The sequence below is a fragment of the Mycteria americana genome, chromosome 9 (genome assembly GCF_035582795.1).
Source record: "Mycteria americana isolate JAX WOST 10 ecotype Jacksonville Zoo and Gardens chromosome 9, USCA_MyAme_1.0, whole genome shotgun sequence".
NCBI lineage: Eukaryota > Metazoa > Chordata > Aves > Ciconiiformes > Ciconiidae > Mycteria > Mycteria americana.
The window spans coordinates 16,127,016-16,142,721 of NC_134373.1; the positions used below are offsets into that span (position 1 = coordinate 16,127,016).

At 37.6% G+C, this 15,706-nt stretch overlaps 1 protein-coding gene across 7 annotated transcripts in view; it reads right to left on the reverse strand.

The window, feature by feature from the left end:
* NBEAL1 (neurobeachin like 1) overlaps positions 1-15,706 on the reverse strand; it is an 89,260-nt gene that overhangs the window by 46,191 nt on the left and 27,363 nt on the right. For 6 of the 7 annotated variants that reach the window (XR_012777075.1, XM_075511623.1, XM_075511621.1 and 3 more), the window contains 7 exons: positions 14,116-14,198; positions 11,743-11,828; positions 9,845-10,151; positions 8,794-8,900; positions 3,719-3,802; positions 2,073-2,171; positions 1,388-1,968 (listed from right to left, as the gene is read on the reverse strand). Coding sequence is in view for 6 of the 7 variants with exons in the window: in XM_075511623.1 (XP_075367738.1) it covers positions 1,388-1,968; positions 2,073-2,171; positions 3,719-3,802; positions 8,794-8,900; positions 9,845-10,151; positions 11,743-11,828; positions 14,116-14,198 (1,347 nt within the window). In the remaining variant the exon portion in view is untranslated. Of the gene's footprint in view, positions 1-1,387; positions 1,969-2,072; positions 2,172-3,718; positions 3,803-8,793; positions 8,901-9,844; positions 10,152-11,742; positions 11,829-14,115; positions 14,199-15,706 lie in introns of those variants that run through there. The other variant, XM_075511626.1, reaches the window with a different exon arrangement.

The window sequence follows — 15,706 nt, forward strand, 5'->3', positions numbered from 1 at the left end:
CTTATTTCATTCATATAATGAAGAAAATCAGCTACCTATAAATAAGCCCTGCCCACACAGGTTTGCCTTGAGAAACCGTTCATTTTTTAAGCACTTCAATACAAAAAACTATATATAAATTGTGAACTGCTATCAAAACCTGCTACACACCCTTAGGCACCATTATTCCAAGAGGATGCATTAACTACTGTACTATCAAGTATCTGCATCTATCAATTTAAAATACAAATACACATACAGAGAGCATGACTATTATAGACTATCTCTATAGATGTAAGCTGTCTTACAATTAAACACTGTAAAACATAGCAGCTAGATCAATTTTTAATGGTCTTAATTCAGTTGTGTGCTTAACATTCAAGCTGAAACTGGAATTTTAAACATTTCCTCTTTTTTATATTAATTTCAGTACACTACTGTCTTAGCTTCTGAAAACCAGAAAAATGTCTTCAAAATTGTACATAAAATGATAGAAAAACTGTCAGTTATTGGTATAATAGCATCACATTGAAATCCAATTGCAGCTTTTTCACCTTGTAGCACAATTCCTCCCCTGTTTTCTAGAACTACAGTCTACTTAAGATCTTTAGTGGGACACACTGACAAATACTGGAAACAGTGTTGTGGCAGTTCATCAGGTGGCACCCTTCATCAGGGCTGTGCTATACAAATACACAAGGCAGCCACAAAAATCCAAGGGGTCTCCACCTGCCACCATGGTTATTAATAAAGAGAAGTAACACTCTAAGACAGAGGAGTTTGGAAAATACTAATTCTGTTACTACTAGAATTGCATTCTTCAACATTTCCCCTGAAACTGCAGTGCAGTAAAATGGACTGAAGGGAGCAAGAGATTCTTCAACTAGCATTCCCCCATTCTGCATTTTGTTTGCTGCTGAATGTTAATACTCAGAAAGTTAAATTATACCAAGAACCATCCATGTCAATATCTACTATTTAAGCAAACGAATGTGTCCTTTTCTTTATGCTTTCACATAGAAAACAGATTTCTTTACCTTTGCAGGAAACAGTAGGAAGGCTGCTCTGTTTTGGGGTGGGGTTTTTTTGGTTTTTGGTGGTGGTGGTGGTGGTGGTGGTTTTTTTAGTGTTGTTTTGTTTGTTTAAGCTATGAACCTTAACACAATTGGGAGTTATGGATATTGAAACTGTAGACAAGAAAGCATTATAACTGAGAAACTACATGCTTATTTCTGTAACACAGCCTGGCTCTGGTGACAGATGAAACTGCTCCCTTCCACAAAACTAAGCACTATATATATTGCATTCTATGAAGATAAGTAGAAGTACCATATGTCATAGGGTACCATATGCCACAGGGAACAGATGACCTAGATTTGTGCTGTTGAAGTAGTTATAGTAACTATACCTGTAGAGTTGCTTCCTCTTGCCACTTTTGCTAGTTGTACTAGTATCCACCCGGTCCTGGTCAAGGCAGAGCCAAGCGTTGAAAGAAAATGCAGAGCCTGGCCACTTATGAATTGATGGAACAGCAATTCCGGCCATGCTGTGGTACAAGTTGAAATACTGCAAGGCACTAGCCATGCCCTGCTTCCGGGCCATTGCTAGAATGGCTCGCATCACTGGAACAACATAAGGGTGAGCTTGTTTTGGTTCCTTAGTCCTCAGGAGCCGTATTAGTTGAAGCAGTTCTTCTGAGCCCATTGACTGGCTCCCCAAAGAGCCCAGAAGGGCAATCAGGTTCTCTGCACAAGTACAATGGAGTGCGGAGTGGGAATTTAGTGTCGCAATGATACGGATGACCATGTTCGCATTGACACATGTGGCACGACTCTGTCTGTTAATACAGCAGATCCGCCTCAACCAATTTGAGATGAAAATCTGCAGGTCATGTGATTCTAGTTCTGGAAGCCACTGGATAAGCAGCAATAAGGGCTGGACATTACTAATGCCTAGTATCCCAACAGCCATGTGGTCACCTTCAACAGCCTGAAAAACAGCAGAGAACTCAGACGTGAAATACAATAAAATAGGGTTAGAAGTACTGTTGAAAAGATGTAAGCATTTTAGCATTCAAAGCAAGCACATCTCACCATATTCATGAGTTCTTCCAGCAATTCCCGTGAGGGTTGACCCAGTGATTTTAGTACCTCATATAAGTGTGCATAACCAATCCTCTCCTTGAAGACCTCCTGAGGATAAAAATCCCAGTCTCACTTACAAATATAATGGACAAAAATTGCCCGCCTACTGCAGCAGGTTCTAATTTAACACAATATTAAGACACAAAATAATTAGAATGCAAGAATAATGTTTTACTGGCTAGAAATTTCTTTTTGATAATATGTCTATTGTGCTATCTCTCGCATGCTACAGATGAGAAGGATCCCACTGCAGCATGCAGCTAAACAAATAAAAGATAAAGTTATATTTTAATAGTTACCTATACAAGACTATAATTGCTTTGGTATAATAAAAATGTTACATCTATCACAAAATATTAATAACTTCATTTTTTAATGCAAACTATAGCATGAAATGAAGTGATTACATTGAGAATTAGAAGTATTCACATATTAATTTCTGAATGAAAGATTTTCCTAGACCAGCTTGATTAAAAACCACCCATCCTAAACACTTCAAAAATTAGAAAAGTGTTCCAAGAAAGTTTTTCTGAAACTTAATTGATTTTACATGAAGGAAAAAAAAAAAAAGCAGCAAAATCCAAACTGTAGCATCCATTTATGGTTTAGTTAGTAAACAGCCAACAAATCATACAGAATGGATACTCTTCTCCCAGCTGTATTCTGCACTGAAATTAAGACTTTTTTTTTTTTTTTAAAGGATTAATCTGTCAGCAGCAGTGAGATGATTGCTTGAGTAAATACAGAAAGAAAAAATACATACGTTGCAGTGGAAGTACAATTGAAAAATTTGCAGACCCTTTGTGAATCACAGCCAGTCCCCACCTCCAACATACAACTCTTCCGAGGCTTTCCAGAGTCAGTGGAGAAAGAAGCACTCTGAGTAATGCTCTGGAGGAGCATAACTGACCCTGCCATTTCTCACTCAGACTGTACTGAAAGTAGCAACCAAATCATGACTCCCACTCTTCCTTTAGCCTCCACTGTGCAGCCACATTCCCTTTCCCAGCCACACCCCCCCCACTGTGCCAAGACTACAGAATCATTCAACTACAGGGTGAATCTAATGAACTCAGCAATCTAAGAATAAATACACTGTTTTTCTGCGGGCTTAGCTTCCAGTCAGATTCACAAACTAACCACAACCTATCAATCTATCAAACCACAAGAATAACTACAAAGGACGGGCAGGGGAACAGCAAGACCACCATTTGGACAGCAATACCGTACTGAGCTAGTTTAAAGCCATGATAAAACTATGACACAAACTCCTGCCTGAAAATTCCTGCAAATACCCATTAATTCTACCCCACATATTCATGGGACAAGTAATGATGAACTTCCATTACAAAGGTTCCAACTGTCATTACCTCTCTGATCTTCCAGTTTCAATAGAAAGATGGCTTAGTGTCTAGCCATTAGACACATATAAAGGGATAAGGGATGCTAATCAGCTATTCCTATCTGGCAGGAATGCGTGACGACAATATGCTCATCTTCATTAGCAAAATTCATTAAGATACTGCGATAAAACACTAACTGTAAACAAGATCAAGAAGCCTACTGCAAACAAACCGCTGCGTATATACTGTTACCTTAGCAGCTGGAGACTTGTGCATTACTGCTGTGAGGGCTTGAATGGTTGATACTGCCAAGCAGTCTAGGTGCCCCTGAAACACCTGAAAGTAGCAGGTACAGAAGTTATATACAAACGTGCAAAGACAGTTCAGCTCCAAAATCTATACTGTGCCCTCCTGCCAGGAGGGAAACCAAAAGTTTGCTAACATGCTTCAAAAATCATCTCCCCACCAGTCAAGATTTCATAACCCCACGGTCTACAAGGAATTACATAACAGTAGACAACTAGCCACATACTTCAAGAGGAGAGAAGCATTCACAACACACATTGCACTTCAAATATTCTGATGGACAAACAAGTTTTCCTCATGCGGCTAATGGACAACCTCAAGAGGGAGGGAGGAAAACAAATTAGGAAACCTCTTGCAGTATGTGTGTGTGTGCGGCTGGACAATCAGGCACCTGCAGTTCATATAAAGTGGGTTTTTTTCCATCCAAGTCCCTACACACCAATGCAACACACACACACACACACACACAAATTATAAGAGATAAGTCACAACCAGCACAGTAAGGTGGCTGCCTCACCCATAGCCTCATTGTATTGATCAACATCTCTTTTTCCAATTTAAGTCATCTTTTGAGTTTTTTCCTATAATTCTTGTTTATATTGATATTTCTATGGTGCTTTTAAGGACAAAAACATTGGAGCACTATTTTGCATCCATCAGTAAACCCAATTAGCAAAACTGTGCAAACAAATATACACTGTTTCATCATCTCTGAAATATTATATGCATATCAGACATTTTGAAAATGAAATGTCAAGAATCAGAAGATGGTGTTAGACGTGAAGAAACATTTACATGCGGTTAGTGTTGCACTGAGTTTCTAAAAAAGCCAAAGCTATTAGTTAGAATTACAATTTGTAGATTACCATACCTTGTATTTAGCATTTCTTTACATTTTTAATCAGAACAAATTATTCTACTATAAAATTAATACAACAGCAATTTGCATTTGAAACTCTCCACAATATTTGGGGAAAATTAAAGCAACAGGCTATTCCTACCTCCCTGATTCAGCCTGTCCATTGTTTTGTGAACATCTGTTCTTGATGACAAGCAAAGAATCAGGACATCAAATACAACCATTGAGATTCACAAACAAGGCCCCAGAATCCAAAACACCACAGTGCTGAGACAAAGAAGCAAAAAAGAGGAAAGGGGAAGGGAAAAAAAATCACCACCAGGTCGATAGAATTTATTTGGATTCCATTCATGTACTTCACCTTTTCCTTAAAAAAGCATAACTGAGGCTCAATCTATTGCAAATATCTGCAATTTGAAGCAGATGAATAAAACTGAGGTTGAATTCAATTTGTTATTCAGAAAAATAATTTTCCGGAGACAGGAAATACTGATGTGTGCAGCAACACAAGCTCATGTTGCTGCAGAAGGCTTAAAGAGGATGGCTAAGGTGAAGCACAGGAATCAGTTTTCCTGTGATTGTGTCTTGACTTCAACTGAAGCAAAATACAGGTTAGGTAGGTACCTGGTCCTCATTCATTTCTGTCAGTAATTTGTTGGCAAGGTCTTTCTCACTCTTGTCTGCCACTTTATTGTTAGCATTTAAAAACAGCTGTTAGAAACAGAGACAAGAATAATGGAAATAATTGCATTAAACAGTTACCTGCAGCCAAACCTGTGGAGGCTGCCTTGGATTTGTATTTCACATTTAAAAAAAAAAAAAAAAAAAAAAAGAGTTCTCACACTGGTGAGACACAATCCTCCATTAATACTAGTCTTCTGTTAATTCTTACAATACTGAAGATTACATTGTATTTTTGCTAAATAGTAATTGCCTTTTCCGCACCCCAGAATTAAATGAAAATATGTAATCGCTGAGACAAGGAAACAGATCTATCTGGAATTTATATTGGTTACTGGCTTAGCAACTGTGATTTCATATACAATATGCAACATGACAGGAGGTTCTCAAAAATTTTCTTGTAAGAAATAAAGACAACAGTGGGGTATTAGCAAAGAAACAGATATGGATGTTTCACCATTTCCCACTTATGTTTCATCCTAGGTGAAGGCTAAAGACACCTAGACAGAATATTTTAATCTTCAAACAGCAACAGCAGCAGAATTTCTGGGGCACATAGTCCTTAGGACAGGAAGAAGGGTAAAAGATCTCTGCCATCACCCTAAGAATCAGACAAGTTATAAATAGCTTTAAATCAAACATACACCTATACTGCATCTTCAGCTAAGAAACTGCTCTGCGTCTAGTAGCTAGATTCCTAGTCAGTTCCTGAATTTGCAAGTTTAAAGCTCACCCAAATATCTTCATAATCAATTGTAGTCACTTTGTGTGCAAAGTTTAGCTGTAACCTAATCAGGACTAAAATCTATCTTCTTCTGGTTTTAGATTATATTGAGGTGTTGAAAAAAATCCCTGATGTTTTAAAATGTTTTAAAAGTCCCTTAAAAAAAAAAAAAAAAAAAGGAACACCACTTTCCTTTAGTGGGTAAAAACTAAGCATTTGTCACTTTTTTTTTCCTCATACATTTTGTTCCATTATCTGCTAAGTAGCTTCTCTGAAGAGGAACAACTTGAGAAATCAAATTCCATAAATTAGGGCAAACAGAAGGACAACACTCAAGATATTACTTGGACTTACGTAGGTGTGAAAGCACATAGTTAGAAACACAAGTCATTTTGAAAGGTACATCACGGTCAAGAGCACTTAACACTGCAGAATAACTATAATATGCCTCAGAGGCTTATAACATTAACAAGTGGAAATAAGAACATTAAATAGAAGCAAATGCAGACATGCAAAAAAAACCATCAGATTTTTCATATGGGTTGCTTTAATTCTGATAATACATGGAAAATGGAAAAATATATTTTTATTACAATTTCCATATGGTCTTAATTCTTCTATTAAAAGCTATTCAGAAAATAGTATTTTTTTTTAATCAGGCATACTGCTAGAGGTCATTGTGCTTTGCTCAAAGTCTGACCTCTAAGAGAGTTTAATAGATGAGAAAAGATTCAGGACCAACAAAGCAGCTTGTTAAATGACTCTCAGTATAGAATAAGCACCTCCTGATACCTCTAAAGTACAGTCCCTCTTTTCAGATGTCACAGGCAAAAAGCAACATTCAGATCACCAAAACTTAACCAAGCAGTTTTGAAAAGCTTTTGTGTAGATCTCAACGTAGAGCATAGTTAAGGGAAGACAGTTTGCCCATAAGCCTTAAAACCAGTGAAATATGAAAAAAATATTTACATTTTAGAAGATTGTTGAACTACAAATTACTAGGAAGTATGACTAGAAGTATTGCCTTGAATACCCCAAGTGATTTGGGATATCTATAGCAGAAATAGTGGTATGGATTTTCTTTACCCCTCCTTTCCGTGAAAATTTCTTTCACTTCAAATTTGCTGAAGATTCAATAGCTTCCTGAGTTTCAAATATGTGTATGGACACTTCCGCTATCTGCAGAACTGTGCTTTACATAGCTTGCTGGTGAATCCAGTAACAAGATTTTCATACGTAAAGAAAAAAAAATATAGAAATCGTGTCTCCACCCCCAGCTAGTAAGGAGAAATCCTAATTCCACAGCTAAATTCATCTTTGTTATTTGGCTTTGAAAAAGAACAGAGATACAGTATATTGAAAAATACAACACCTTCCCAGCCTCCACCCTCTCCCCAATTCTCATCCTTGGGGGTATTTTGCCCCACTATGTAGCAAACCGGCAGCATTGATATCCAACCAATCACAGTAATATGTGAGAGTGTATCACGGGAAAAAAACCTCAAATGAGCATATCTTATGACATACATACAGGCAGAATAAAAATAAAAGGAGCAAGCTGCAAAAATAGAGTAGCTATTCCTGCTTTCTTAAATTCCACCACTTGTTTATATGAGAGCAGAAACATAGCTAGAGTCTCCATGAACAGGTAAACATCACATTGCTTGATGATTTAAGAAGAAACTAAAAAAGAAATTTCTTACAGAGTACAAGGTCAGTACAAAAATAGGCACAGATTCCCAAACAGAGGAGGAGAATGGAAAGGTCAAACAATGTATTTTCAGGAGGAGATAAAAAACTACAAACACTATTCAAAACACTTCAAGTCAGTTGGCATTCTGCCACTGATTGTAACTACAGTTAAGACATAATCCAAACACATTTATCTTTAATATATCACTGCACTGAAATATGTTCTAATCCAAAATCTAAATGGACTTTAATCAAATCACATACTGTAGCTAGCATTAAATTATCTAGCACTAGAAGAGCTCAAAATAGCTACGCCATCAACATATCACAAAAAGAGAAATAAAATATTCCAGAGTTACATCATATCTATGTTCTTTTGCACAGGGAAAAATGAAATCTACAAAGCAATCAGTGGAAGACTATCTTGCAAATTATGACCATCTGGGATTGAGATGAAAACACAGCATCTATGTAAACACTAAATCCTATGTAGAAGGAGAACAATCAAAGAACATTTGTAACAGGTTGAGCTCATGTTTTATGTCAGCTACACGAGACTCAAGTATTTTGAAACACAAAGGCACACCAGCAAGACTTTTTTAAAATGGAAAAATATGCCTCTGAAATTAGAATTCAGACCTCCCTCTGGCAGCAATTTAAGTGACTTCCTAGCAATCCAGTGATAGAATATTAAAAGAAAAAAAAAAACCACAACACAACAAAAAGGGGGGGGTAGGGATTGATTCCAGTAACAACCTTAACAGATTTTAGAGAATGAGCAGTGTCTGTAAAGGTATTTTGCTCAGGACTCAAAATAAGGATTCATTGCTTTAACCACAAGACAGACAAGAAAGACCTCTACTTCATTAGGAATAAAAAAAAGAATTTAGAGCAACTTGGATCTTTCACGGCATTAGTGGCTCTAACCGATCCAAAGTTTTACTTCCAGTATGTAGACGTTATGAAATTGCATCTAATTCAGAAGGAAGATAGAAAGGTAATTAAGATACCTGCAATATTACAAGACAGGTTTTGTTAAAAATATGCTGATAAGGGAAAATTTACCTTGCAGTTCTGCAACAGTCGAATGAGATGCTCAAAGCAGTTACTGTTAAGGAAAATTGCCTGCAGAACAGGCCTATCTGTGCAGTCTAACATGGCTGTGATGGTATCTATAAAATTAAAACAGAGCTGGCATCAAAGACAAAACACTTCCCAAAACCATCAAGCATTTTTTCTGCACATTACATAATAAACATGGGGAAAAAATTATACAACAAACTATATGCTGGGAATTCTTTGATCAAGAGTGATGTGCGTTTTAAGCAGAGCACTAAACATTTTGATGCTGTAAAAATTACCCCATAACCTACTATAGCTGGAGAAAAGTTCAGCTACTGAATATCTTTGATTGCTTTGGGGCTCTGTTTAAAGTCATTGCCATTTGTGACTACATAAGCAGCATGACTTATTTAAAGCACACAAACACTTGCTTCCTCATCAAGCAATTACTCTGCATTCTACAGCAGCCTTATACTGTAAGCATTCTTCACCGCCTCAGTACTATTCCTCAGTTTTCTCGGAAGTTTGGGAAAAGAAATATCTTTATTTTTTATTTCCCATTCTGAACAAAGTGGAAAAAACTCCAAATCCTGAATTCTTATCCAATGACTTAAACCCAACTGTTTCAGAGCATCACTTTTGGCCAGTGTTTACAATAATGCCATTTGAAAAGTGAACTATCACAAAACAGCCACCACATGGGTATTTTATTAGACCCATCTTATTCTGCCATTATTCAGGTGCTGATGAGTGTCAGCTGTTGCCTAGCAAAAGTTTTTTTTTTTTAATGGAGACTAGCAGTCTGTGAACCTTGCTCTGGTTAATTGGTAGCAATCTGATACAATTTCTTCTGTTTTTTTTGTAGTGAATGATTAAACAAAGATACATCTAAAGTAATGTCAATGAAGAAATGTTTTGAAATTTTTCAACTGCTAAGCCAAGTGAACATTTTTTGGTAGAACATTCAGTTATATTACTATCATGGTTCAATCATTACTTGCTTCAGAGTTATTATCAAGAGATATTTAAAGGAACTGCACAATTGGGTACTCACTCAGCATTTGGATCTGTAGTGCTATGAACCTGCTCTCCCACTGCCTGCATCGCCTTGGATTAGGTAAAGCTGAATGGTCTGAATTAAGCAACTTGAAATAGTTCTCCAATATTGTACTCGTCTCCACTTGCCGCTGGTCAGAACTGCTGATTAGAAGGATATGGACAACTTCTGTTAGGCACTTCAGAGTCAGCTCTGCCTTCCTGCTCACTTCCTCAGGGTTCCTGTCATCCCAGTTGTCACAGTCTGCTAAAACACGCATCAAGACTTCTATGGTGGCAGGAGATACTGCTTGAAGAGCATTCCTCTGAAACCCATGGGGGAAAAAAAGTGATTAAGGAAAAAATAATAAAAAATAAATAAATAAAACCAAACCTTTTCAAACCAGCAGTTTCTATCCAAGTTACCCGAATCATGCAACATGCATTATTATGTCTGTTAATGCCCTGTAATTGTTAAATAAATACAAAACATTCTACTTTGATTATACTGATGGCCACAGATGAAATGCATCCCATCTTGTTCCCTTAACTAGGCCTTCTTTTTCAAAGAGAATACTTATAGGAAAAAGGAAATATAATTTAAATGCATGTTATAAAATGCTTATAATTAGCCTTGATAAACTGCTAACTCTAGGTAAAGCTTCACTTGAATTTTCATTTTAGGTCATGAGATTCATGATACTTTAAAATTTTTGAAAAGAACATAATAATTAGCAAATATTTGTCTGGGCCCTGAGTGCATTTCCCTCACCTCTCTTCCTGGGGGTCTGACTGCATCGGCTCAGGGCCACCTTAAATCTGGGACAGGAGCCCAGCCTCAGAGAGAGCTTTGAAAACCCTTGTCAGGGACTCCCTGCCTTCTCTAGGGAGCTGCATTCAAGATGCGGCTTTCAACCTTTTACCTGCCTGAGCTATACTGCAGCCATGCCTATGCCTGGCCACGTACTGTCTTGAGCCTGACCCACAGACTTGACTGCCTGGCTTGGCCTTAGACCTGCCTCATCACTATGGATGGGTCTGGCAACCACTGGACTCTTGACTGACCCTAGTTACCATCACTAGACCAAATCCCCACCCTGATGCGCTGACTAGACTTCCTGGCTTGATCTCAGGCTTCATCACTACAGACTTGTCCAGTGATCTGGGCTCGTTGATCCTGGTTACTACCACCAGACCTGCTCTGATCACTTTGTTGAGGTATAGTGAGACTGCACCTTTTGCCAGTGCGATCAACTGCCTCTGCCTGCCTGGTCATAATGCTCAGCCTCAGCTTGCCTTCCCTGGTGGAGCAGTGCCTGGCTTTGCTGCTCCCTGACAACATTTAAAAACGCTCTCTCTTCTGGATCATCAGAAGTAACATTTGCTTGTGACCAGACTACGTAGCACATTACAGAAGTCAGCCAAGAGTGTGGATGTTGGCTTTGCTGATGACGAACACCCTCTTTTCTTCACATTCTTTCAAAGATTTTAAACAGCTTCATTTTAAATAGCTTCCAAGCTATAAAGGCCCTGTGCTCTTACTGAAACAGCTTACTTCCAACATTGGGAAGTAAACTAGATTAATTTCATGTGTTGATACAAAACTTAATGTCTTTGCAGGTGGAAAATCCTAATCTAGTTACCCACATTTTTTCCTTATGATATGAAAATACTGCAGTAAGTTCACATGAATGTGTAGTTATTGTAGACAGCAAATTTCTACTGTTATTTGAAAGCAGGACCTAGCTTTTAGCATTTAGATACTATTGCACAGAATGACCCCAAACTTCATAAGACAAACTTCATAGTCAATAATAAATTATTCTCATTTATGGGTTATGGGGTATTTATAAGCCTTAAATAACGAACAGGCATTTGGAGGCTTCAGCAGCTGAAAAGGGTTTAGAACATCCTTACCTGACCACCAGCCACAATAGCTCCGAAGAGATGTAGCAAGCAACATTTTAGGCTTTCCTTGAGATGTTCACTTTCTTGAAAGCATTCTGATTGGAGTAAATAAAAAGGAGAAGGATTCCTTACTTTGGTCATAAATTATACAAAGTTTTTCCTCTCGAAAAACCCACCAACAAATTAAATAATAAAAAAACTCCTCTACTCCCTGTCATCATGCAAATTTTTAAAAATTAATTATATAATCTCCACTTTCTTTTACAGAAATCAGACACAAATGCATCAATTCCAGCATTATCAAAGTAACTCGACAAGACCACATTTATCAGGAATTCACAGGGCCAGACCTTCAGCTTGCATAAAACTTTTCATGCAGGCTGACAGAACTATAGATATACAACAACTGACCTGATCCATAATGTAAAATGAGCCCATTTTGTTCATATTAATGAGAAATAGACGGACATGCTAACACACAAGCAGTTAGCAAGCATGACAAAGGTTAGAGCAATTTTGGCACAGAAAGTCTAACACCATATGCAGTGCAGGTAGCTCAGAAAAACAGTCCCTGAGCTTGCTCCCTTTAAGCCAAACTTCCCAGGGAAGCCTGTGCAGGTCTGTAACCTTTCTAGCAGTAGTCTCCTTAAAGACAATTATCCTGCATCTCTTCTCATGCCATATCTGATATAATTAGTTATAAACAGCCTCAGGAACTTGTCTTAGCAATAGATATGACCTGGATATTGTTGCTATAGCAGTAACACTACACTCAAAGTAGCTGCAACAAACTACAAAGGATTATTTTATTTGGAATTAACCATCGTAAAACTTCCAATAACTTTGAGATAGAACTGATAATGACTCGGGTTTGTAAAAACTGAGATTTTAAACAAACAATAGAAACTGAAGATGCAAGAATTTTATATTAATATAACCTTTAAGACAATTACTAATTATTGGCAAGTAAGATTCCTGACTATATACTCAATGTATAAGCCTGTTTTAAACGAAAATTGCATAGGTATTTTTAAAATCTGGTCTTCATAGGAAACAAAGCTTAGATGATCACACTGTTAGTCTTCTAGTCCCACCGCTCCCTTGACTTATAGCCTCTGAATCTTTTGGGGAACCTCAGACAAATTCAAAAGAGCAGTACCTAGCAGACTGTGAATAAATCATTAGGCTGGGTAGACCAAAAAAAGCCTCAAATTAATGCTGCCATGGCAGAATGTCTAAAGCACATGCTCAGCAATTTCTTGTTCTGCCTTTCCTGCCAGTTGGCCAACCAGCAGATGAGTATCTGCCAGCTAATTAGCACACTTGTAGCTCAGTCACAGTATATAATATTTAAGGGATTTAGGGGGAACCAGAGTGCAATGCACCGAATAGGGAGGAGAGAGCCTGCAGATGACATTCCTCAGTAGCAGCCTTTAGAGTGGGTTTCCAGTGCTCTGGCACAAAGATAATGGCATTTTACTGGCATCAGCTCTCTGGTCTTTTTGGCAACTAGCCTATTTTACGTACACAAAGAGGGAATCCCAAGGAACAGGAGGAGTATGTGACTCAAACCTAGAGAAACCAAATTCATAAATGCTATCACTCTAGGGATAGAACCTTCGTTTTTTATTTTCAATTAAAGCTGAGTTAACGGATAGCTGCAAAAAGGGTTGATTTCACTCATAGCATTTCCCTCCAGCATATTCCTGCTGCTTCAATTCTGTTGGCATTAGCACTTTGGTGTGCTAAACTGGTGAACTAGCTGGCCATCCCACCTTCCCAAGATTTAAGTACAGAATATAGCCACATAAGTCCTCCTTTTCCACACAGCCAATCCAGAATGGTAAGAACACATGAATTCTAAAGTAGCCATCATGATATTTAATGACTTAACCAGGGACAAAACAGAGCAGTTTCCCAAACTGCAGTCCAAGGAGAATTTGCTAGTTGGATGGCACAGAGTTTCCTTCTTTCTAGCTGTTAAATCGTATTAAGACACAAAAATGCATGAACAGTTTCCTAAGATTATTTTTCCATGCAACTTATTACAGTTGCTCCAGGGATCTTGCGTGCAATCACTATATATACCCTAATAAATGGGAAAGTTGGCAATTCACGGAACCAACCCTATTAAACCACGTTAGGCACTGAAAGAAAGTCTGGAAAAAAAAAAAAAAGCTTTCAAAGATGAGTAAGAATGGCAAGATGGTGATGCTCAAAGCAAAAAACCAAGCAAACAAAGCAACCCACTTCATTCAGCCTCAGAAAGCAAGCAAGGAGCTTTTACATTTTTCAGGCATTCTTAGGGGAAAGGAACTTGGAATCACTAAGTTCACTCCTCCAAAGATGACTATTTTAAATCATGCTGTTGATAATACTTACGGTAAAAGAAAGGGACAAACTCAACAGTGAGGGAAGCTGGTTTATACTTCTGTCTGCTCTTTTCAACTGTACTAAGGAAACGTCTGCAATTACATTAAAAAAGATACACCAAAGAAATTAGATAAGATACCTTTGTTTATGACTTATTAACTTACGACTTCATAATAGAAAACACTGCCAAAAATCAGGAGTTAACTTTTGCCTACAAGATTAAAAAAAAAGAAAAAAATAGTAAAGTAGTATTTCATCCTGAAAAAATTAATCACAACTAATCCCATATTTACTCTTCTGCTCCTAGAAATACCTTAACTTTTTACAATATGGTTTAGTTTAAAAAAAAAAAAAAAAAGCCAGCAATCTGTTATTTAGTCCTTGCTTATTATAACTAAGCCACCAGCTAGCCTGCCAAATTTCTTAACCATGCAATTTGAAATGGGCACAAAACATTATTATGGGTTCATTGGGGGGGGGGGGGGGGGGGGAACAGGACATGACACCATCAAATTAAAGGGATATAATTCTACTGCTACACTTATAAACTTCTTTTCAAAGATGCAACATATCTATATTGTTATCTTCAATAACTTCTTTTGCCCTAATTCAACCAGGTCTGCCTACCTCATTCCTTTGGGCTTCCTTGTTCCACCAGTTTAGAAAAATGGGCCAGTTTTTGAAAGGAGAAAACAATGGAAGGACCTTCATGTTGGTCAGTTACAACCAAACACCTCTTAGTATATCCTCAAATTTAATTTTCACTTCCAGATTGCCAGTAAATACATTATAATTTTAAAAAGGTATTTAAATCATACCCAGTTTCAGAAAGCGTAACACTTCTCTGTGGTGTGATTATATCAATTAATTGCCAAATTCTGCACCTTCATTGGTTTTAAATTCACTGATTTTGCATACTTATACTCTAACTAATATACCACAAGAGGTGCTGGCATTACCTACACTAAATCTGAAAACAGCAGGCCATATGTGAGAACTGGTGTCAATTCATACTCTGCCCTAGAAAAGGGGAATTCTCATGTTGCACAAAAATACCAGAAGTTGTGATCCTTACATGCTTCTTAAAACTTTATGCACAATGATTCAAGCTGTTACTGAGAATACTACCTTTTGTTTCCATAACAGCCTCATGAAAACTGCAGTCCATGCAGTATTATGGCATACTGCAGGTTTTGAGCTACAAAGAAACCCCAGCAGCCAAGGTAGATAGCTCATGTGATCCCCACTCTGTTTGCACAGAGTTGGACGACGGACTTGCTGCACAAATGCAAGTCACAGAGCTAGCACAAATGCTGTGCTAGCTCTACAGAATGTATGCTGTGAGAACGGACCTGAGGTTTTACAAGACTAGGTAACATAAGATATGATCTCTCTGTGCCTTTAGTTATTTGCATGCACAGGACCAATATTTGGTGCACATCAAAATGGTCCTGTTAGAAATAAAACTGACCTAAATGAAAAGCAGCTCTGAATGATAGCAGCAAGGAGCAAACAACAACTTCAGCCCTTGTACGCACAGCAGAAAAACACGTTAACTATACAAGACTATGTACATTTAACATTATTGTAATTAATTTGA